The following is a 22,369-nucleotide window of genomic DNA, read 5'->3' on the forward strand; positions in this document are numbered from 1 at the left end:
TTAGAGGTGATTTCAAGCCATCCTTATCTCAACAGAACAACCACCACAAACCACCAGGGCTTCACCCATTTTATCCAAACCAGCCTAAGCCTGTGGGTTAACTACCTGTTTGGTAGCTTGTCCAGCACCAGAAATAACTGTACTAAAATTAAAAGGAGCTTACAAAACTGTTTGGTATGTAGATACATACACAGAGACTTTTTCAAAATGCAAAGCTTTCAAAAAAAGATCAACAGAAAATTTTCACCTCTATCTAATCTATTTTCTGCTTCTTCTTTATGCAATGCCATAATGTCCTTTTTGGAAACTGGACACACTAGTTAACTGATGAGGGCCTCTAGGACATTATTCCTGGTCAGTAAACCCTTGCCTTGGAATTCACCTCCCTGCTCCCTCCATCAGGATATGATCAAAAGATCAGATGTGTTCATGAACAACAAAGTAATGGGAATGGAAACACTCTGGGGTCTGGAAGATTACATGGGAGGTTTGTTTGCATGTTTTTAGCATGCCTCATGCTTGTTGACGTTTTTAACCTCTTCACTTGTGCCAAGAGATAACAATGACTAACTTAGGAGGGAAAAAGTCATGGTATAAAGAAACAAGCATACACATACTGAAGCTGGAGTTGGCTCAGGCTGAAAAGAAGATGAGTCACAGACCCTCAGCATTCAGCTTTGTTTCTAAAAGTCAGATAACACCAAGAACTGCTAAAGCAAGGGATAAAGATGCAGTCTGTTTTCTTGTTTAACTCACATTTTAAAAAAAGTAAAATCAGGTTTCCAGTTTCAGAAGTTTCACAAAATTTACCATTAGCTTTTCAGTGACCAGGGACAGTTTTTAACAAGAAATTATTGTATCTGGATAGTTTCTTGGACTTATTTTTATTTACAGAAAGGGCAAAAGTGATGTTTCCTTATCGACTCCCACCATCCTGCCATAAATTTTCCTGTAACATGTTTTGCTATGAATAAACAACTGAAGTAGGTACTTTTCTACAGCCAAAATAAGTGTATTCTCAAAGAGCCTAAGTTCATATTTGTTTTTAATCAGACCACAACTCTGATTTAATAGCAGTGTTGCTCTGTTAGCTACAGTTTTCTGCTTAAATGCAAAAGAACTAAACACTACAAGGACATTGTGTGACTCTGTTTTTAATGAAGTGCTTTACAAGAATAGAGAACAAACATCTGTAATTCTTCAAAAGTCTTTGTTGGTGTACCTGTTAGATAGGTTTGTTCCTAGTAGCAGTTCTGCCATAAAGTTTCTAAGCAGAAAAATAAAAATAAATTATTTTAAAAAGAACCACAGCTTTTCTCACTGGTCTTTCCTCTTTGATATATTGGAGCAGTAGCTACTTCTTAACAACTTATTGTCCACTCCATCACAAGAGTTTTTAAAGAAAATACTGGTAGGAGAAGAGTCAAGAAACACCCTTGCAGAGAGCTCTGCTCATAGATTACTTGACAATGTTGTTGCTTACTAGTCCGTGGAAAGCCTCCCAAACACTTGTCCACCCACCAAACAGGAGCTTCACTGGTCATGAATATTCTTACATTCCTCAGAAGAACAGCAAAGCCTTTGGACAGCCTTTGTTGCAACAAACTCAAGACTGACGTGCTATCTGCTGCTTTTCTCCTGTGTTCAGAGACCACCTACACAGCAACGCTCCACAGCTGTACCTCCAGCTTCAACAAGGACAGTATGGACTCACCCTAACACAGAAGACTCCTCAAAGGGAGCTAAAGCAGCCTTCCATGTGTAGACAAAACAGTGTGGTTGATCAAAAACACAGAAATTATCAAGGACGAGAACAGGATTAAACCGACTGTTTTCACTGTTAAAAGGAAAACATAAAGATGCCCCAACATTGTATCCTAGGCTGGATGCTGTTTCATGAAACCTATTTATGATGTCAGCATCAAGATAAGCAAATTTTGCTCCCACAAATTTGGTTAGTCACAATCAGAAGCCTACAAAAAGCTTCAAATAGACCTAGTCAAGGTAGGCAAGTAAACAGTGCTAAATTATGTTTATCCACATCTAAAGCAAGGAAAAGCATGCTGACAATTTATACTGCTTTAAATTATTTATATCAGCTAAAAGAAAGCCACCTGAATGGATGGGAAGACATTTTGTGTGAAGAACTAATCAGCAGCCCCAGGAGCTCTGCAGAGATAGCAGATTGTTAGGATGAAAATCCTACGTGATGGGGAGAAGGAGGAAATTGCATGATTTATATAAAACAGTGGTGCAGCCTCATCTAGGATATTACATTCAGCACAAGCCATCACTAGTTCAAAGGGACACTGCAGAATCAGACAGAGTTCAAAACAAGGTAACAAAAATGATTACAGCATGGAAGGAGTCATCTAAAGAGACTGGAATCACTTGCTTGAAAAACATCTGTAAAAAGAATAAAAAAGTTAAATGTACAGAAGTTGGAAGTTCCCTGCCTCATAGGAACAGAGGAAGGGTCCCTGAAATTAAAGGAAGAATATTCAAAACTGATCAAAACTAAATGTTTTCATCAACAACAGAATAAAACCTCAATTTTCCTTCCCTTGTAAAGTTATTGTCAACAGACCCCACAGAGAAGCTTTGTAAATTTATGTCCCAGGATGAGTCTGAAAACAAAACACTATCCAGATTCATTAAAAGACTGGCTTTGCAGATGCACAACATGAAAAGCTGTAACTAAAATGGTTAATGTTAACAAACCCCCAGCACCAGAGTATAAACTGACTATATGAAACTAGGGGGGAAACAAACAAAAAAACAAAAAAAAAAGAAAAGAAAATCCAAAACAAAAAAAAAAGTGTGGGAGACAGGCAATACAACATTTGCCCACACACTCTCTTGAAATCACAAGAAACATTATATTTATGGCCAAAATTGTTACCTGTTAGATTAACCTTATAATTTATGGGTACAGGACTAGATGAACCATCATCTTGACCCACTACAGTATGTTTTTATCTACTCTGCGTTCCTCTGAAATAATTGCTTTGGGTTTTCTCAAATAAAACCTCCACCAGTATAGTGTAAATATTTTTTGCCACACGGAATTGCAAATGATCAGTTTATAAATGGAACTCTTTAAGCAGGCCTTCAGGTAAATTCTCACTTTATGCATACACTGCATGAACTGAGGACAGATATCTGAATGGAAAAATAACAAAGAGACATCACTTCTGCTATTCAGCTTGGAGACTCACCAATATTAATGCATGTCCTGGCAACCTAAGAGACCTATTGATTTGCAACCATTCATTCAAGTGCAGTGAAAGCCATAATTAGATAAATAGCTTTGGTAAAACTAATCTGAAACTCATTTGTTTTGTTTAATGAGATAAAACAAGAAATTAAATATCTGCCCAATGTTCCTCTTAGTATCCTGCAGTACAATAATAAAAATATAAATAAAGATATATTAATTTGACTGCCATTATTTTTTGCATTTTATGTATTTTGTTGCAGCAATTGCCATCAAAGGCCATAGACACAGACACTATTTGTGAATTACTGCACTCCAACAGGCTGAGCATTTTTACCAATCTCTTTTATACATGTGGAAGAAAGAGAACCGTCTTCTAATCATTTGCAGACACTTGCTGACAGAGTATAACTTTAAGATATAAGATTTTAAGATGGTCTGAATGGTATAAGTTTTTCAAATACCAAAATTCCAACTTGACATGCTTATGCCATTCTTTGTGCATTGGAATTAAACTCTGTTTAAGTTTTCAAAAGTGTTTATAATAGTTAAATCTAACAGGACTATTAATTTTTGTTTCTTAAATAACTTTTTCCCAACAAAATTCAAGGAAGGCTAAGTTAGAGTATTCCCACACACAAATCAATGCTAGCTATGACAGATGCTACAGTTTATCCTGCTCAACTCAAAACACACTTAACCTTGGGATAGGTTGTGTCCTCCTCTTTCTTCTCTGGCAGCTAACTACTAGATTCTGCTTCTGTTCCTTTTAGGGCTTGGGTCTCCCACAGCCTTCCTTAACAAACAACACACAACACAGTTTGCCCTGCAACACAGATTCAGCATCAGACTCGCAGCCCACACCCCCAAATTTATTTTTGCTGCCAGGAGGCTTCAGGCACTGTAGAAATAACAGACTACAACAAAGCACTGGATTGTACATGAGCTGGGATCAAGAGCAGGTGTAAGTGGTACTTTTGTCTCATTCCTTCAGCCACCCAATAAACAACAGCTTTGCAACTTTCAGAGCTCTGTGTGTGTGCATTGTTTTTCTCCCCTTCTTTCCATATTTTAAAAATCAATTGATGTATCACTGAACTGCATTCACCTATGGGATGAAATGGAGCATCTGCTCAGCAGTGTGCAGTAGCAGCCTATTGCAACAAATGATTAGCACATCCATCTGAAATTACAAAGTGTTTTAGGTCCACTGGGTCTAGCTCTCTTAGCGAAAACTTGGCCAGAAAACCACAATTAAATGCTTATCATCTTAAAAAAATGTATAAACAAACCCCAAACACCTGCTCTCTCTCCCTCCCCTAAGCCACATCATAAATCCTTGATGTTCACAAGTGGTCTGGAGCTCAATTTTCTGTTGAGGTTTTTCTGTGGGATTTAAAGTTTGGGGTCCTTTTTGTTTGTTTGTTTGTTTGTTTCAGATTTTAACCCAAAATACTCCTTCCTCCTCCTCAATATTGACCTACAAACTGCACACCATGTACTTCATCATTAAGGGCACTGTTTGACATACATTTCTTCCACCAGTGCTATCATTTCAAGCAGCCACTGCTCCTTGCTTGGTGCCACTCATTCCACAGTCAGAGTGCTGATGCTGATGCATGCACGACCTGCAGAGGCTCAGAAGGGGCAGCTGCTGGAGAAGCTACCACAATAAAACACACACACACACACACACACACACACACACACACACACACACACACACACACACACACACACACAGATAAAACACACCCCATAATTAAACCAAAGACTCTCAACTCATTTCTTTCTTTATTGCTCTAACTTGTGTATCCCGTGTATGTCTCAGTTACATAAAGGCTTGAGTATGAGGTTCAGGAAACAGGGAAAGAAATGCAGTCTCCTCCATAACAAGGGGAAAAAAGTTGCATTCCTCACAATCAGTATTTCAAAAAAGCATATAATCTGGCATTTTAAGATTTAATGGGTTAATTCAGTTCTAAAACTGAAGGCAGAAGATCCTTACTGATGCTATGAATACACATCTACTGCTATTTATAGAGATTGAAGGGCTTTTTTCTCCTTCAATCAGCAGACTATTTTCTTTTAGCACTATAAAAAAGTGTATTGACTTTTAATCCGTTAGACCACTGTGTCTCTCTGTAAGAAAATATCTTTCAAAAAATGAATTAATCAGAGAAAATTGCATACCATAGGATTTAAATTATTAAATTAATAATTGACCCTAGCTTAACACAATGTCTGTAAGAAGATCATTTTACAAGGTCAGACTAACCCAAACCAAACAATAAGTTAACTGAGTTAAAAGACATTGTGACAATTATGAATAGCTACTGCATTTTATGCCTAGAATTTGCAAATACTCACATCCAGCTTCCATGGCTTTTAACTTTAGAGCCCAAATGACTTCTTTTTTTATCCTTAAACTCATGCCAAAAACACTGGTGTAACGAAAAGTGTTTAAATAAAAAGGTGTCATGGATAAAGTTTATACCCTAGATACTCGACATATTCTGCTTTTCTTTTTTATTTTCTTTTCCCCTTTTGAAAAGCTATCACTGTCTTCTCAGCATTTTCATCAGTATAAAAATGCACAGCTTGTTTTGCAATTTCCTCACGGCGCAAATGGAATTCAAGCCACTGGGGACATAAAAGTAACAACAGCTGAATACAAATCTTAACAGAGTTTGTCATAATTGTACAGTATGGTGTTGTTCATTCATCCTGGCAGCTGGGAAATCTACTGTGAATTAACCAATAATACAGGTTTGTAACCAAGCAAATTAAAGTATAAAATTCCACTAAGTGAATTTTGTTTATTTTCCTGTAAGTATGCAACTAAGGGGACAATCAGCTCACCTTAAATCAAGAATTTCAACAGGATGTAACACTAACAGAAATTTTGCAAAGACACTAATTTTACTTCCAGCGGTGTTGATCTTATTTCCTTCATAGACTTCCTTGATAGGTTTCCAAGCCATACACAGCAGTACCACATCTGAGGATCTGCAAGTTACATCCCTTAGGAAGGAGAGCAAAACTAAAAGTGAAACCACTGAGATCCTTGTCCAACCACACAAAAAACATGCAAGGATGATCAAACTTGCTTCTGCAGTCCTTAACTGAAGGCTTTATTTTCAACACAAGACAATTGGCACTTAAAGTCTGAGCACAGGCAAAATGAGCTCAAGGTATTTTCAGCTGGAGCTCAATTTGCAGCATGGGAAAGTCAAGTCTGGTTTATGGCAGGCAGGTCAAAGAGAGCCTTGTCAGGATGTGTCTGAACCAAAGCAGAGAAAGGAAACAGAGCCTCTCCCATAGTTTAAAGCAAGCTGCTAAATTTTTGGTGTGTCAAGGAATCTGTGTCAATTTTATGCAGCTTCCATGAACACAAGGCACATGATGGCACCTATTCCCCATGCGTTGGCAGTGGCACCAGCTAGTGCTGCATCTGGACTTTCCCAGGGATGCTAAAAAGCAGCTGACTGTCAGTCCAGGAATTGCCAGCCTCACTCCCAGCACCAGTGTAAGACCACAGGCAGTGGGCATCATCGTGTCAATCAGGCTAATCCCCAATCTCAGGGAGAAAAATAGCTTTGCATTCTGCCAAACTTACTAGGTTACTTCCTAGGGCAGAAGTATGAGTTTACTTCCCATTTCATTCAACTGTAGTTAATCAAATCCAGGCATAATTTCTCAGATGTCATAACACACGGGTTAATTAAGAAGTATTCTCAATTTAATAATTCACTGAAGACTGGCTATGAAACAAATTATTATGCAAATAAACACATGAGGCACTGAAATTTCCCACCAGCTACCATGGTCACTGTTGCTAAAGCTATTTTATCCATTGCTCAATATTTCATGTGTCACCAATCACAGAGCTGACAAGTTTAAGGATACTATATGTGATGTGTGAAAGATAATTATCTTAATTGAATACATCTAGCAGGAATACATAATAATCCTGGTTACAATAGAAAAAATTCAAGACTACTTACCACAACTATTTTTAGTCATTTAATAGCTGCTAAAGTGATGGGGGTATTAAGTTACTGAGTAGAACCTCTGTGGCAAACTTGAAAGCAAAATGTCACCAATATCAATCAATCAACTTCAATAAAACTTCTGACAATAAAACTTCCAACCCACTGAGTCAATCCAGCACTTTCATGTGCTGATTTTAGCCAGTACAGCATCTACACAAAACATTGCTGCATCTTTTTAATGCAGAAGAAATGTCAAAATTAAAGTCTCTATAGTATATAAAACATAGATACCAGGGAAATTATTATGATTTTTTTTTTGTTCTCATTAGCAAGACTGGTAAAAAGAGCATAAAGGTGCTAATGAAATGTGTTGATGGCACAAAATTGGAGGTATTGTCAAAACCCATATAAACAGAATGGTGTACTGGAAGATTAGGAGCCTTCAAGAAGTGCAATATTAGGAAAGGAGTGCAATTCAGCAGCATGAAATAGAAGCTCACTCAGGCACCATGAAGATGAGAAGCTGCCAACAAGGATATGAACTGCAATAAATGTCAGTCATTTGCGGGAGGATTATCTGGGTACAAAGCAGATCTATATGCTCGGCTCAATCAAACCTAAGCATCAACCACCACAATGATGTAGCCATAGAAGGAAGGACAGTAAATTCTGAGTGTTTCCAGCAGCTAGTTTCTGATGTCCAGGCAAAACCTCATCAACAGCACTACAGTCTCCCCAGCCGCCAAATGAATTGATTACAGAATTGCTACTTGAATGACATAAGCAACTCAAAGCCCCTAACAAGAGATAAAGAAAAGTTTAGCAGAATGTAGGTTGAGAGGATCTGATACTTCATTTAATTAAAACAGATTGCATATAGTTTGATTTTTCTCCTCTGCCAAAGAGGAGTTGTCTCCAACAGCATGACAACTGCTAGTGCCAGAATACATGACGGATATCCCTAATGCACTCCAACCCTCCAACTATTTTCAGCCTGGGAGCCTTCTGTGCCTGATAAGGATTATGTATCCTCAATACATTTCTCTTCCATGAACTTCTCCAGACTCACCCTGAACTCATGCAGACTTTTAGCAGCTGTACCAGAGCTTCTGTAGTTTATTTCCAATCTGTAGCCCTACAGTCAGTTACATCCTGACAGACATACAGCAAAGTATGCTGCTCAAAACAAAGATAAGACAGTGAAGACAGTCTGAGAACATCTGCCTGGCCAAAGACCTCTAGGAACCTCACAGAAGTAACTACAAGGTCTCAAAAGAGAAAATAGCCTCTTCAATATCTCTTCAACTTTGATCAAGCCAAAAGGTACATCCCATGATGAAGGTTTCTACAGACCAGCAAGATCTTTCACAATATCAGAGTATTGGGGTTTGACTCCATGACATCCAAAAGGTTTTCCAGCTCCACTGTTGTGACAAAGAGCAACATTGATGCTCATGTATAACAGTATTTATCTGTGTGTAAATGTGAACCTAGAAAGCAGAAGAGGTGATTAAAAAGGTGTTTGCCTCTGTGTGTGCAAGATGATTCCTCCTCCTTCTGAGCACTTCCAGTGTTAGGTCCATAAAGAATAAAACTGAGTGTTGTGAAAATGAGTTTTGTCATGATGGAGTGGCCTGCAGAACCTCCCTGCTGGTGCTTCCAGAGGCACAGAACTGTATTTCATCACTAGTCACAAGAGAAAAGGGAGGAGAAGAGGATATCTTTAACAGGCAGCAGGAAGAGCAGCAAAGACTGTTCATAAGCAAAGTACTCGTGCCTCCTACACATACACTCAACACAACTCTAGGAAGCAAACTGGGAAACAGAAGGGTCTTTCCCGAGAATTTGAGAAAGGACATGGTGGAGGGGAAGAGTTCCACAGGGCACAATGACCCACTGCAACAGATCCCTCCTCTGCCTCTGCACAAGCTCTGACACACACCCAGCTACCACAGCAAAGGTTGCATTTTCTGCTATTTTATCCAGCAGAGGATGATGAGTAAAACCTTCACCTTGCAGCTCACTGTGCAAGAACAATCTAATCATCCATGCCATCTTGGATAACTGTGCTACGCCTGTCCTAAGACTGAATTTAGGGAAAAAACTGTCAATGCACAGTTCAAAGTTCAAAAGCTTTAACAGAAACATTGGGCTCCCCTAGACAAGAAACTGGATGTTCGTTTTACATAAATGACTGAAGCAGTAGAGTGTATTCATGTTTACTGTTCACAGCACAGAAACATCCAAGCAGAATGGTTACTGTAGCATTTTCTACGAGGTGCTTTTCCATCTCCAACTTCTTTACATGTGTTAGTACTGGGTGTATCCTAAGACAGAAAGCAAAAAATACCTATTTTCTCTCCAGTTTTGGGGGTCGCTGAACTGAGAGGGAAATCTAATTTTGTTATACTGTATTTTCAATTATCCCCATCTCTGGTCATAATTTTCAGATAGTCTAGTGTGAAGGGCTAAGGGCTGAGATATATGTCCAAACAGATTGAAAAAAATTTTTTCACCCCATACTGATTTTCAAAATGTAATCAATTCTTTTAATGCATTCTATCCTCTATTACACAATGCTTTCCTTTCCCCCGAAGCCCAGGAAGTATTTGAACAGCATGAAGTGAAGTACATCCTTAAAACAATTATAATACCCTTAACACTTCCATTATATTTTATTATCCATAGTCCCCAGGCATGCACACATGTAGATTATCTGTGCTTTATACATGTGGAAGCAAACTGCACTGCAGGCAGTCCCCGAGCAAGTCAGCATCAGAAGCAGAACCCCTGTTCAGGGGTCATAATATTTTTCTAGGAAATTAAAGAAGCCAGAATTTCAGCTGGTCAGCATTTACTTGAAAACAGCTCACCTAAGTGAGCAACACTCCTGATGAAACCAGCTGGACAAATAAGACTCTCAGCTTGGTGTTTGAACAAGCAAAAAGGCACAAAGAAAAGTCACTGGAGAGGAAGAACAGACTAAGTTTTTTTTCATAAGCAAACAAAACCCTCTGAAAATTAACTTTGGATTAACTTGAAAAATTTTGTTGGGGTGGGGAAAAAAAAAGGGAATCTTTGCTTCATATGTTTGTGTTACTCCTTTCTTCAACCTTATTTTAAGACTTCAAATTTTAGGGTCATGTTTAAAAGGGAAAGTATAAAAATGCTTCATTTTATTGTTCTAACACATTTTTCTCTCCCAAATATTCTCTTTTTCCTGGTTTAAATTATTAATCAGATTAAATAGAAGTACATTAGAGTGTCATGCCTCTAAAAGTCCATTTCTGGGGGGAAAGGCACATGCACAGAGCAGACAGGAATCAACACAGGGTACTACTAACAAAAACAAACTGCTCCCTGGATGATCACACATACAGGGAGACACTCCATGCACTTCAGGTGCCACTTTTTCTCCAAAGGGAGCAAGTGAATTAACAACCCTGCTGGACTCTTTGTACGACCTGCTCCTTGAAACACCCCACTAGGCACTTATGCTGCTGAGTAATTCCATCTGCAGGACAGTCCCTGCAAACCCAGAGATGGCAGAGCACAGCATTCCCACTCTCCCCATGGGACCAAGACACTGCTGCAGCTATACAGTATCTCCACACAGCATCTCCCACTGATCCAAAGTCACAGAACCACAGAATGGGTTGGGTTGGAAGGGACCTTAAAGACAATCTAATTCCAACCCCCTTGCCATGGGCAGGGACACCTTCTGCTGGAGCAGGTTGATCAAAGCCCTATCCAACCTGCCCTTGAACATTTCCAGGGATGGGGCATCCACAGCTTTTCTGGGCAATCTGTTGCAGTGTGTCACCACCCTCGCCGTAAACAATTTCTTCCTAGCAGAAGATCCACTGGGCTGACTCCAGATCGCCTTACAGACTCACCATCCTCCCTCTAGTCTTCCTACCAACACAGATGGTACAAGAAAAACTTTACAAGGTGACCCACAGGGTACCGGGAGGTGAAGCCGTAGGTGACACCATCACTAAATCTGTCACACTGTGTTTGCTGGTCCATAACACAGAACATCAGCAAAGGCAGGCAGAGTCTCACTAGAATTCTGTGAAACAAGAGAGGAGCAAGGATTCATCAAGCAAAACTGAGAAGCTGTATGACCCAGGAGCTACCCAGGCTTCTCACCGGGATGTTAACTCACCCACAGCAAATATTTACAGAGTAACTGTTGTACCACTCATTTGTCAAATGCTTTCAGTAGTGGTGAGCAATAAGCACGAGAGTAAACCTGAGGCTGCTCTGCATGGTGTCTCCCTGAAGTGCCATGACTTTGTTTTGTTAAAACAGTGTTTCAGACCTGCCTGAGAACTAAAGCTGTCACCAGCAGCAGTTCTGCAGTGCTTCTCTCCTCCTCACTGCACACTTACTCCATTTCTTTGGTAGTATGCTTCTAATGAGGAACAAACCACACAATTCAGAAAAGTACTTTCTTCATTGGAAGAAGGATATCTGTCACAAACATCCTCCTAGGGCAAAGCAAGATTTAGCTGTTTAACTGAATCCCCTTAGCTCTGTGTTCATATGGACAACTTGGATTGTAATCAGGTGGATTACTAATTCACCAGAACAATAAAAATCATTAGGCATCTCCATACAGGTTAGTCTTTATTTTGTGTGTTGAATGTGCTGAAGGAAAAAAAATACTGTAAAACTGGAATCTGAATCCACATTAAAAATAGGTATTCTACTGTGAATTTATATCCCACCTTAATCCTTATTATCTTCCTTGCCTATATATCCTCTTATAACAAAGCATTCACCCAGGAAGTTTGGTTTGAAATTCACACCCTGGTATATTTCACAACAACTTCCCCATGCAGAGAAATCATTTATTTACATGGGCAAAGTACTGCAAAGTTGATGAGGGTACAAACACACATCATGCTGACTTCCCCCAACTCTCTGCACAGGTGTTTGTCAATGCACTGATACAAAACAGCAGCTCACCGAATTCCCAACACAGACAGACCAGCCCCATGTGGATTAACCCAACCCCTCATTTCGACTGCTCAGGAGATGGGTTACAATCCAGTGTTGGCCTGCAAGTGAGGTCTGACCAGATTGACTGCCGCTGATCTGACGGCAATGCCCCCGCCCGATATGGCTCCAGTCACACTGGGAGAGCTCGGAGCCATGGGCAGCTGCCTGTCACTGCAGATCCCAGCCACAGCAGTATCCCGCTGGACTTCACCAGGGCACTGACTGCCCTGCGGAGACACACCCCCAGCTTTTTTAAAAATGGGTGAAATTGAGAGAAATTTGGACGGGGATTTCGGTCATGCCCATCTGACCCCACGGCCTCACTGTAAGGAGACAGGCGAGGCTGAAGGCCAGGTGTGCCTCCCAACTTCCCTCCAACCCAGCTTCACATGCTCCAGGGCACGGAGTTCGCTGCTGGAACACGCGTGTGCCCCGGTGTCGGAGCACAGGCGCGTTGTACCAGTTGTCCGCGGAGAGCAGGCGTCAGCTCGCACGAGGGGAAAGGGACAGAGGGGGGGAGCCACTCGAGGAACCCGGAGATGGGACAGGGACGCTTTCTCACCCTGGTATCTCATGTTGCACCAGAGCTGGCAGCAGTGGCCGGAGCCCGAGGCCCCCAGCGGACACCTCTCCCGGTGGGTGCCGAGGTGCCGCCAGGCTGCTGCCCGAGCATCCTCCCTCCCTCCCTCCCTCCTTCATTCCCCCCGTGCCGCCGCCTGGCCCCACGCGGGGCCAGCGCCGAGAGCCCGCGGCCTCCCGCGCACCGCGGCCCGGCCGGGGGCGCTGCGGGAGCCGCCCCGCCTGCCCCGGGCACCGCAGCCCGGCGGGCAGGGCAGGGCAGGGCGGGGGCGCTGCCCCGGGCCGCCGGCTGCTCCCTCGCTCTCTGCTCACTCCCTCACTCCCTCCCTCACTCACTTACTCACCCGGCCGGCGGCGGCCGCGCTTTTCCTCCGCAGCGTCAGCCCGCTCCGCAGCAGCGCCGGCAGCTCCCGCAGCTTCTGCCGCAGCTGCACCGGCGGCGGCGGCTCCTGGGCTCCGCCGCCGGGGCTCCAGCTTCGGGCCAGCTCCGCGCCCTCACACGGCGATGGCATCTTCACGGAGCCCACGGCCATGCCGCATCCCTGCCGGGCTGCGGCGCGCAGCCCCGCTCTCTCGCCCGCCCGGCCGCAGCCCCAGCCGCGCTCCCACCCACAGGCAGGCACTCGGCGGGCGGGCGGGCAGGCGCTCCCCCGCACGCTGCGCGCAGCACTCGCGCACCTTCCCCCGCACGGCGCGGCCCCAGCGCCGCGGGCAGCCCCGGGAGGCGCAGGCAGCCCCGCCGGCCCTGCACCGCTCCCGCCCCGCGGCTCCGGCGGTGATAAAGTGCAGGTAATGAGGAGGGTGGAGGAGGCGCGGGCGGGAAAGGCAGAAAGTCCTGTTAACTCCTTTGCGCTCAGGGATCCGCCGCTCGGGCTGTCCCCTCCGGCCCTGGCGCCCCGCACCGATCCGCACCCACGGCGAAAACACGTGGGAGAGCGGCCAGCACGCTCAGAGACGGCGGCTCCGAACAGAGGAGAGAGGGGTTCGGGCTCCTCCAGGGCCTGGCTGGCCTCGGCTTCCTACTGGAGGCTGTCAGGATGGGGCTGGAGGAAGTCCCAAGCAGCCTGGTGTGACCCCCAAGCACTGAGCCTGCCTGGGCTAGAGACCTCCGCGCCTTCCCACTTGCCTGAGTTACCCTCTGGTCCAGTACTATTTATGGCTACAAGGGGTGAAGACCTTCTCTGTTCCCTTCCCAGTGGTTTTTTGACTCAAAGAGGTGTTTTGTCTTCCAATGCCAGCCAGCATTGATACTGGAAAAACCAAGTTCATCCCAGGTGAATGACTTGCTTCCAGTCATTCAGGTAATCCCTGCAAGAGAGCTCTCAATGACAGAAACCAATTCCCTTACTATTTGTAAAAGGCTAGTCTAGAATTCAGTTCCATGAGTTATGGGGACTTTATTTAGTTTCTGGAGCCTTCCTTTTTTAACTCATGGTACAGAAATTGCTTCCTCTCTGCAAGGCTCTATTCTCTTTTATTTAGATCACAGAACTGATGGTTATGTAGGTCTCCCTTACATATATCTTCTGCCTCAAAGCTACAAATAAGGCTGAGCTGCTCATCCAGGAGGAGTTTACCAGAGCCTAAATGTCTGAGTAAATGACATTAATAGTCAAGCCAATTTTACAGCCATGTTAGAGAGAGCTGTTGCCTTGTCCCAGCCAAGAGGTCCCACTGGCTTTAGGACTCACCCTAGTACTCCTCCAGCCCCACAGGAAACTGGCTTAACCAAGACACTAACCTTGGGGGAAAAAAGTAAAAAAGGAATAGGTTGTTTTCCTCGCTGATGTGCTCCCTAAACCAGCTTCTCTGGGATCACAGGCTCATCCACAGTAGAAAGACGGCAGATGTGCCCAGCCTGTGTCAGGGTGCCCAGACAGAGAACAGCCTCTTCCAGCATCAGTGTGACATTGAATTATCTGTCACCTGAGTGCAGCAGCAGCCTGGCTTTTCAGCAGCACTGGCCTGACCACAGGCTCCCGTGAAACAGTGATCCCTCCTGCACCCCACGGACATATTCCTCCCTTTGCCACCCTTCCGTGGGATCTGGTAACCATCAGACTCTATTCAGCTGATTGATCTGGTGGAAAAATAACACCTCAGAAAATAATGGATTTTCCATTGGCCAGACAGCTGAACTGATCCACCTTGTGACCCCACAGCTGCAGGATCAAGGAAGGCAGAAACCTGGAGGTGAGGTAAAGCAGAACTGCTCCTTTCAGAAGCAGTTAAATCAACTTAACTGCATCCTTTGTGCATGATTTGATGAGCAGTGTGAATCAGGCCAGGCTGGGTACTCTTGAAAGGGACAGGGTTTGCTCCAGCCACATTCTGGCATCACCTCCTTTCCACTGCTATTGGCCTTTACTTTAGCCAGATCTGAAAGGTTAAGTGTAAAAAAATAATCACCTATTTTAGCAGAGTGATACAGCACCATTGCAATGGTGCCTACTGCTGACACAAAAGACAGAAAAGAGACAGGATAGTGGCAGCCTTTAGACAAAAAGTGTGCTGCAGTCCTCAAAATGCCAGAGAGATCTGGGAGTCCCAACGGGCAACATCAGTACCAACACTTTTGCAAGGACAAGGGTGATTATGACAATCCCAAACATTGTTGTGTCCCAATTATTTCTATTATTGTACTTGATTTGTGCTTCCCAACTGCCCTGCAATGTAGTTTTGACAGCTGTGTTGCCTGGCAGCCACTTTCTCGCAGCTCAGGATGTAATTATGAAGAGAAGTGTATCTACACCCAAAAGAATAATGGATCCTTAGTCTGTAGGCTTCACAAAAGGACCATGTTCTTTGTCTGAGTCTTTAGGCACTGCTACAATACAAGCCACAGTAAGACAACTCAATAAAGTGGGACTTAATGTGACAGACTGGAGTATAACCAGAAGTAATTTGATTATGTTAAGAAAGGGTAAAATGATGCCAGTGCTCAAATTTTTTTGTATTTTAACTTAGAGAGATAACTAAGCAAGTATAACATGTAAACAGTGTTGAAAGAGAAATGAATATGCCCTGTGGTGTGTTTAAAAATTATCAGCTGCCAGACAGCATAATATGGACTATCAGTTGTCAAAAAAATTGAGTAGATAGGCCTCTCTAGTTCTTGTTTGGATCATTCCAGGTTTTGGGAGGATTGTGCTAGGAATTGTATAAAATTAAATTTTGTGTTGCTTTTTTTATTAAGCCACTGAAAGTTTAGCATGGTGAATGAGTCTGGGTTTTTTCTGAACAGGAAAGGGATGGGGATCAGAGAGCAAAACTAGATCCAGTGAGATGTTTGGCAAAACAGTTTCGTTTAGAAAACCCAAAACAGTGTTGCAGCCAAAACGTTGTGTTCAGAGCATCTTGCTCTCAGTGAACTGTCATTAAAGGCACAGCAGGGCTCTGAGGGACTGTGGTCCCTGTTCTCAGCAGGTTTGGCCTGCAGGTGACTGGATTTCCTGTCCCTCATAGACACCAGCAATAACATGAAAGGAATATCAGATCCACTGACCGTGTGCAGACATTGGAGATTTCCAGTTCTCTAGATTAAACACTTATAATTTGATCCAATATAAAGCAAAACTAAGGACACACTCTATCTGGTGCTTTCTAGCAAAAATTCCAAACTTGAATACACCTTCCAGAGTGGAGTCCGGACCAGGCTTTGTTCCCTTACTTGCAACAGTCTTCATATAAATATAGAAACATCTATGTTTAAATAGATACAGGATGGAGTCTGGAGAGCTAAACAACTGTACTGCACTTTGCAGATGTGGAGCCTGGGAGTGTCTGCTTTTTGAATGTGTTTGTTTTTCTTTCATGGTGTAGCACAATCAAAAGAAATGCAGTAAAAACAATGCAAGCTGTTTCAGGCCCGTATGTGTTTCACATCAGTTTTTAAGTAGATCATTGCAAAAGGAAAGAATTACTTGGTATCAGACATTTCCTGACAAAGCATAATAAAGTCTTATTTTGCACTTAAAGTATTAGGAGTTCTTGACTCAGTTGGAATAATTGATAGATGCCACTTCAGTTTTCCCTGCATGAAGTGGAGATAGGCAGTGCAGAAATAGAATTGCAGAGTGCTGGTATGCAGGAGCCATATGTCATTGACAGGCAGCAGTCCTTTTTGAATATTTCCTCTCCCTGACCTGGCAGGAGGCATTTAGAAGAAAGCAGGTTTTTTTCCAAAACAACACCACCCACCACACAACCAGCCAAACACTACTTCCCCTTCCCCAGGCAGTCCTGCCAGAGTGAGGATGGGGGTGGATGCTTTCCTACCCTTTCAGAAACTGAGTTGATTTCCTTCTCCCCATCTCTTCAAAGAGCAGGCAAGCACATTTTTCTTTGTAACATCTCTTTTGCCATTCAGGAGGAGGTGAGCTGTGTAGTGCCCACCTCCTGTGCAACATCCAGATGAATGTCAGAGGAGGTCCCTTTCTCTGGGATGCTCTCCTGACAATTGTATCCCACAAATTTTAGTTTGCCAAAGGTTACTCCCGGCCCAATGCTCATGAATTGCAGGCTGCCCTGTCATGCTCTGAGATCCTGGCAGCTCTCAGGCTCCTGACATGGAGAAGCCTGGCCTGGCACATTTTTGTTTCTAGCTTTAAACACAACATGTGCTACGACCCTGTAAAAGAGAAGGGCTGGATAAGGCTTTGCTCCATTCTGCCACTTCAGTGCCTCATAGCAGTCTCAGGACACATTTCCCAGTCCCAAGAAGGGGTGTGTGCCCCTCATCACTTCACCCACAGCACAAGGGCAGCAGGTGACCATTCACCCACTGTGCTGTGAGCTGGAGAAAACACTGCAGAAGTCTGGGCACCTCCCACCTTCTTCTGCTTTGGTGATTCTTCATTGGTTCACTCAGCTCCAGAACAAAACCAACCTGTCCACACCTCAGAGCTCCCAGAGATCTGCTTTCCGGCCAAATAACTTGCTTGAGACTTTTGAGTTCTTTATCTCCCTTCCACCTGATCAAAGAGTGGGACCTCAGTTGCATTGTAAATGTTGAATATCACCAATTTACTGTGTTTACTATGGATATAAATAGCACAAATTCATTATCAGATTTAGGGCTTGTATGTGGGTAGTGCATACTTAAAAATAAATCATTTATTTAGTTTCTCAAGTAATTTTTTTGAAAAACAGTTTAGTACTGTGTCATCATATATTCAGTGACCAAAGCTCAGAAGTACTGCTTGTAGTTTTTCCAAAATGTGAAAGATCTGCAAAATGTAATGAATGCTCAGCAGCAGAAAGATACCAAAATGGGAACAGGGGACGAGGAAGCAGGAAAACAGTGCAGGGTGTGACTTGAAAGAAAGCAGAACAGGAGAATAACTACAAAAGAGAGGGAAGAGGTTAAAGATAAAGGAGATGTATGAGTAGGGGAAACTACTATTTCAAGTAGTTTCATGATTTGTGTGACTCATAGCTGGAAGATCTGAAGCTGTCTCTCCTAATTCAACCCCCAGTTTTCACTTGACAGCCTGTGAACCTCTTCAAGTTCAGCATCTGACCCTTTCTCCCTGCTCCTCACTAAGAGCCGCCTGCCCCTCTGCCCCGAGCACCTCTTCCAGCCTTCAAAACTCTCAGAGCATCTTCAAATGGCTTCTCAGCCTGTGTCCTGCCTGTGAATCATCCATGGAATTGGGACATGATCCCTGCTACTGACTCTTAGGCACTCAAAGGGAAGAGAGCTCAGGAACATCCTGAGCCACTGGGTTTGTTGCTGCTGTGCTTTGAACCCGAATTGTGAGAGGACAGGTGTGCAGAAGGGTGTTTGAAACCTTAAAGGGATCTCTCTGCATTTCCTTTAGCAATTGAGAATCACTGAGCCATGATGACAAGGGCAAAACTAATGTAAATACAGCATTATATTTCCATTATTTGGTGTGTAACAAACTTGCTTTCATACAATCCCAAGGAAGAATGCATTTGCTGCGGTAACTGTGATTTGCTAGAGCTAATGAACCTGACTCAACTCTTCAGTTTGATTTGTCTTTTTAACATTCTTGGTATCAGGGGACCTTATGACCCCTCAAGGAAATTAAAACTCTTAAAGCTCATCTATCTGGCCTTTTCTGTCAAAACGGTGTTGTCATTGAGCTATTGCTCTTTCTCCTACAGGCCAAAATTCGACTCCAAAGCCAATAAGATCCTCAGTGGAGTTTGTTTGGTTTGTTTGGTTGGTTTGTTCTTAACTAAACATAGAAATCTCAAAATGGCAAATCAATGTCTTTTAATTAAAAATTTAAAATGAAAACACAGAAATAAACCCATGGAATCGGGGAGTTTTTCTGACAGCTACAACTGAAATTCAAGTTCCTTTCCCCCCAGACACACAGGCATATACATCATTTTTTTTTCTAATGTGTAATGTGAGAAGCTTAACATACATTTACAGAAGAGATTGTGTAGGAAATTTTAAAACAGACAAATTGCAATTAGGTGCTAAATTCTCACAGGCAATGGAAGATTTCCCCTGTGTGATTAATGGTTAATCTGCAAATATATCTTTTCTTCCTTAGCTGTTAAATTCTCTGTTTATGTTTAAATCCATGTTTTCTGTTTTAATTTGTATGCTTCTTCCCCATATATGGGTGAGGACACATTAGCTTCATTTATGTACTGCCTCTTTGAGCATCTAGATCCCTCTGTGGATCTTCAAATGCTTAAGCTCATCAAAAACATTTGAGAGGCATTGAAATCCAAAAACTATTAAGTCCTTAAAAGTATTCTAGGCAGCCAGTTAAGAGCTGTGGTTAATGCTTCACTGAGGTAAAAAGTGCAGCACTTCATATGAGACCTCAAAGTCCAGATAAGGTCTCAACCTCAAGACACAAATCCATACAAAATCAGGCTTCATTGATCCCCCTGCTCAGAGAGCCACTGCAAAAATGAGAGAGAGAGGTTTTTATAGCATACATATGCCCAGAGTGTCTACTCAGCTTTCATATGAGAGAGCTACTGAAATGGAATGACTTTCTCATATGATTATATTATCATTTGCAAAAAGAGATATTTGCATATATGTGTGCACAGATATGAAATGTCGCCTTTTGCTTTAATTGCAGTGTCAGTATCTCTTGCTGCCTCCATGTGAACAGACCTTAGCCCCACATAATTTCTTTGATGAAGGAAAAATACAAAACCACATGCCAAACATTTTGAGTTTTCAGCATAAACCTGTATCTATGTTGACAAGCTTTTCCCAGGGATAGTAACATCAGTAAAATATTTTCATTCCAAGTTCCTGAGAGGTTGGAAAAATCAACAAAAGAATAGCATGAGATAGATTGCCAGAAATAATATTACCATTTTAGACATGAAACCATCTCACAACATCATGTGAGTATTGAAATGCTCTAAAACATTTTCTTTAAAATTTGATTTGTTTGCATTTGTTCTGGGTTTTGTTTTTTTTAAACTATGGCTGACTTTTCCCTCTGAATAAGAGGACTGCAGCTGTTGACCAGAAACAGGGAGACAGATGACTGGAAAAGAAAATCATGTTTGATTGGGGGTTCAGAAGACAGTCTGCATTGTACAAGGGATGGTGTAGGTTTGCTTAGTGACCAGATAGGTTTGTCTAGTGTTGTTAAGAATAACATTAAAGGTAGTGAAGTACAGCCATGCCAGCACTAGCTGGTAATGAGGCTGTGGACAAATCCAGGTGGTTTTGTCCTTTCCATTTGGGTGGTGGTAAAGGAGGGAATGCTCACTCCAGCAGCTCCAGTTAAGCTGGCATAAGCAAAGGCCCAGGGAGAGATACTGCCTTCCACATCTGTCAGTGCAGGAAGGCAGTGCCCATGTGCCTAGGGTATAGTAAATGGATTTGAATGGATCCACACAAGGGCATTTTGAACTCTGTGTCCAGACCTATGGCTTGATGAGCCCTCAAATCTCACTCCAACAGGACTCCTGGGATCCCTGACTATTCTCTCGTCCTGTGGGATATCTGTTCAAAGGGACTGTGGGAAAACATGATGAAAGCAATCTTGTCATTCAAGGAAGTAGTAGACAGCAAGGGCAGGGCTGGGGAAGGAGAGGTGGCTGGCAAAACAGCTCTCCCCATGCTGAGATATCCAGCACACCTGGAGAAAAGGAGAAATTGTCTTTGTTCTGCCCATCATAATCTCCGCCTCCTTAAGTCTCCTCTAAGTGTTTACAAACACTTCTGGAGACTTCTGAAAGGTAACAGGAGTCAGGGAGTTAAAGAAATTAGTATAGCAAACCACTTTGTCCTAAGACATCAACACAGATCCAGCTGAGACTACCCATGGAAGATAATCCATGTTGGCTTGTGGAGAGGTGGGTTTTACAGGAACCTTAGCTACAGAGGAGGATTTCTGCATGCAAGCAGTACTAGCTCTGGGGTCTGCATGCATTTATCCGTCTGAAATGTGTTTAGATTACCTGCAGCAGCCAGAATGGTAAAACAAGACTCTTACAATCCAGTCTCCCGACAAACCGCATCAGCAGCCATGTAAAACCTGCTGGAAGAGAGCCACAGTGAGCACACTGTGAGAGTCAAAGTAAGTACTGTGCATGCAAAATACATGAGATGGATCTTTCTATCCCACAAGAAAAAACTGTTCCCTCTCACCGAAGCCCTGGAAAAATGCTTTTTTTGTACTTGGCCTGAAGACGTTAACAGTATTTTCTGAAAATTGGATGCACTACCGTTAGTAAACAGTGTTATATCTGTAACTGTAATGAAATAAAATTGTACATTTATATAAACTATTTCTAGCAAAATACCAAACCAAATTAATCTAATTAATAAGCTGCTACTGAACATAGCAATTTACAGACAAGCAATTCGCAAACTATCTAATGATGTATTAAGCAAACAACAGCATTTATCAAAGGAAATTTGAGACATTTTGCCAAGTAGAGGGCTTGGCTAAACGAATACATTTGTAGCTGGATCTAATTATTGAATTAGAGCTCGAAAAATGTTGTTATGGCAGCCTGCCTGGACTGTTGTGGTTAAACAATAACAATTCTTCCCTTTTCTTCCAGTGTTTTCATTCATTTATGGCACAGTTTTTGAAGAATAGAGCTTGGAAGCCAGTCCAGTATCCTACATCACAATTAACAGTCAAACCTATAGGATAATAATTAGGACATCCTTTATTGCCCCAACCTTGTATATGACTACCTCAATAAAGTCAGGTTTTTACAGCTAGATACTTATTTCTAAACATTGTCCTCAGCAACAATTCTAAAACAAAACTGTAACAGACACTACAGAGAAAAATACTGAATTACATATTTGAGTTTCTCTTTCCCAATTCTTGCCAAACTGAATTTGTCTCAGGGAGACAGATCTGCAGCTTAATTAAGACCTAGGTAGCTTTCTGGTAATAAACTAACAGACTGGTAAACTACTTTTACTGGTATGTGGTGACTCAATCTCTAATACTGTTTGGTTCTTCTGACTCATTAGAAGAGGAAAAATACCTGTTGTGTATCTTTCAAAGGTTAAAGTGTCTTACTTCCCACAGATTTTCAACAAGCTAATAAAAGGCACCTGGGAAAAGAGGAATATAAGTGGCTGGAG

General features: G+C 42.5%; 1 protein-coding gene and 1 long non-coding RNA gene across 6 annotated transcripts in view; one reads left to right on the top strand and one right to left on the bottom strand.

Annotated features, from left to right (window-relative positions):
* The window catches only part of RAPGEF5 (Rap guanine nucleotide exchange factor 5), a 230,533-nt gene that overhangs the window by 140,324 nt on the left and 67,840 nt on the right, over positions 1–22,369 (bottom strand). For 3 of the 5 annotated variants that reach the window (XM_059844686.1, XM_059844697.1, XM_059844675.1), the window contains one exon: positions 21,220–21,296. The exons of 1 other annotated variant lie outside the window; for it this stretch is intronic. In XM_059844686.1, the coding sequence (XP_059700669.1) occupies positions 21,220–21,296 (77 nt within the window). Of the gene's footprint in view, positions 1–13,142; positions 13,799–21,219; positions 21,297–22,369 lie in introns of those variants that run through there. One more of the 5 variants, XM_059844708.1, reaches the window with a different exon arrangement.
* Positions 21,236–22,196, top strand: LOC132326511 (uncharacterized). Its single transcript, XR_009486252.1, has 2 exons — positions 21,236–21,338; positions 21,829–22,196. It is a non-coding gene; the product is annotated as an uncharacterized LOC132326511 (long non-coding RNA).

This window comes from Haemorhous mexicanus, chromosome 1 (genome assembly GCF_027477595.1).
Source record: "Haemorhous mexicanus isolate bHaeMex1 chromosome 1, bHaeMex1.pri, whole genome shotgun sequence".
In the NCBI taxonomy this organism is placed as follows: Eukaryota; Metazoa; Chordata; class Aves; order Passeriformes; family Fringillidae; genus Haemorhous; species Haemorhous mexicanus.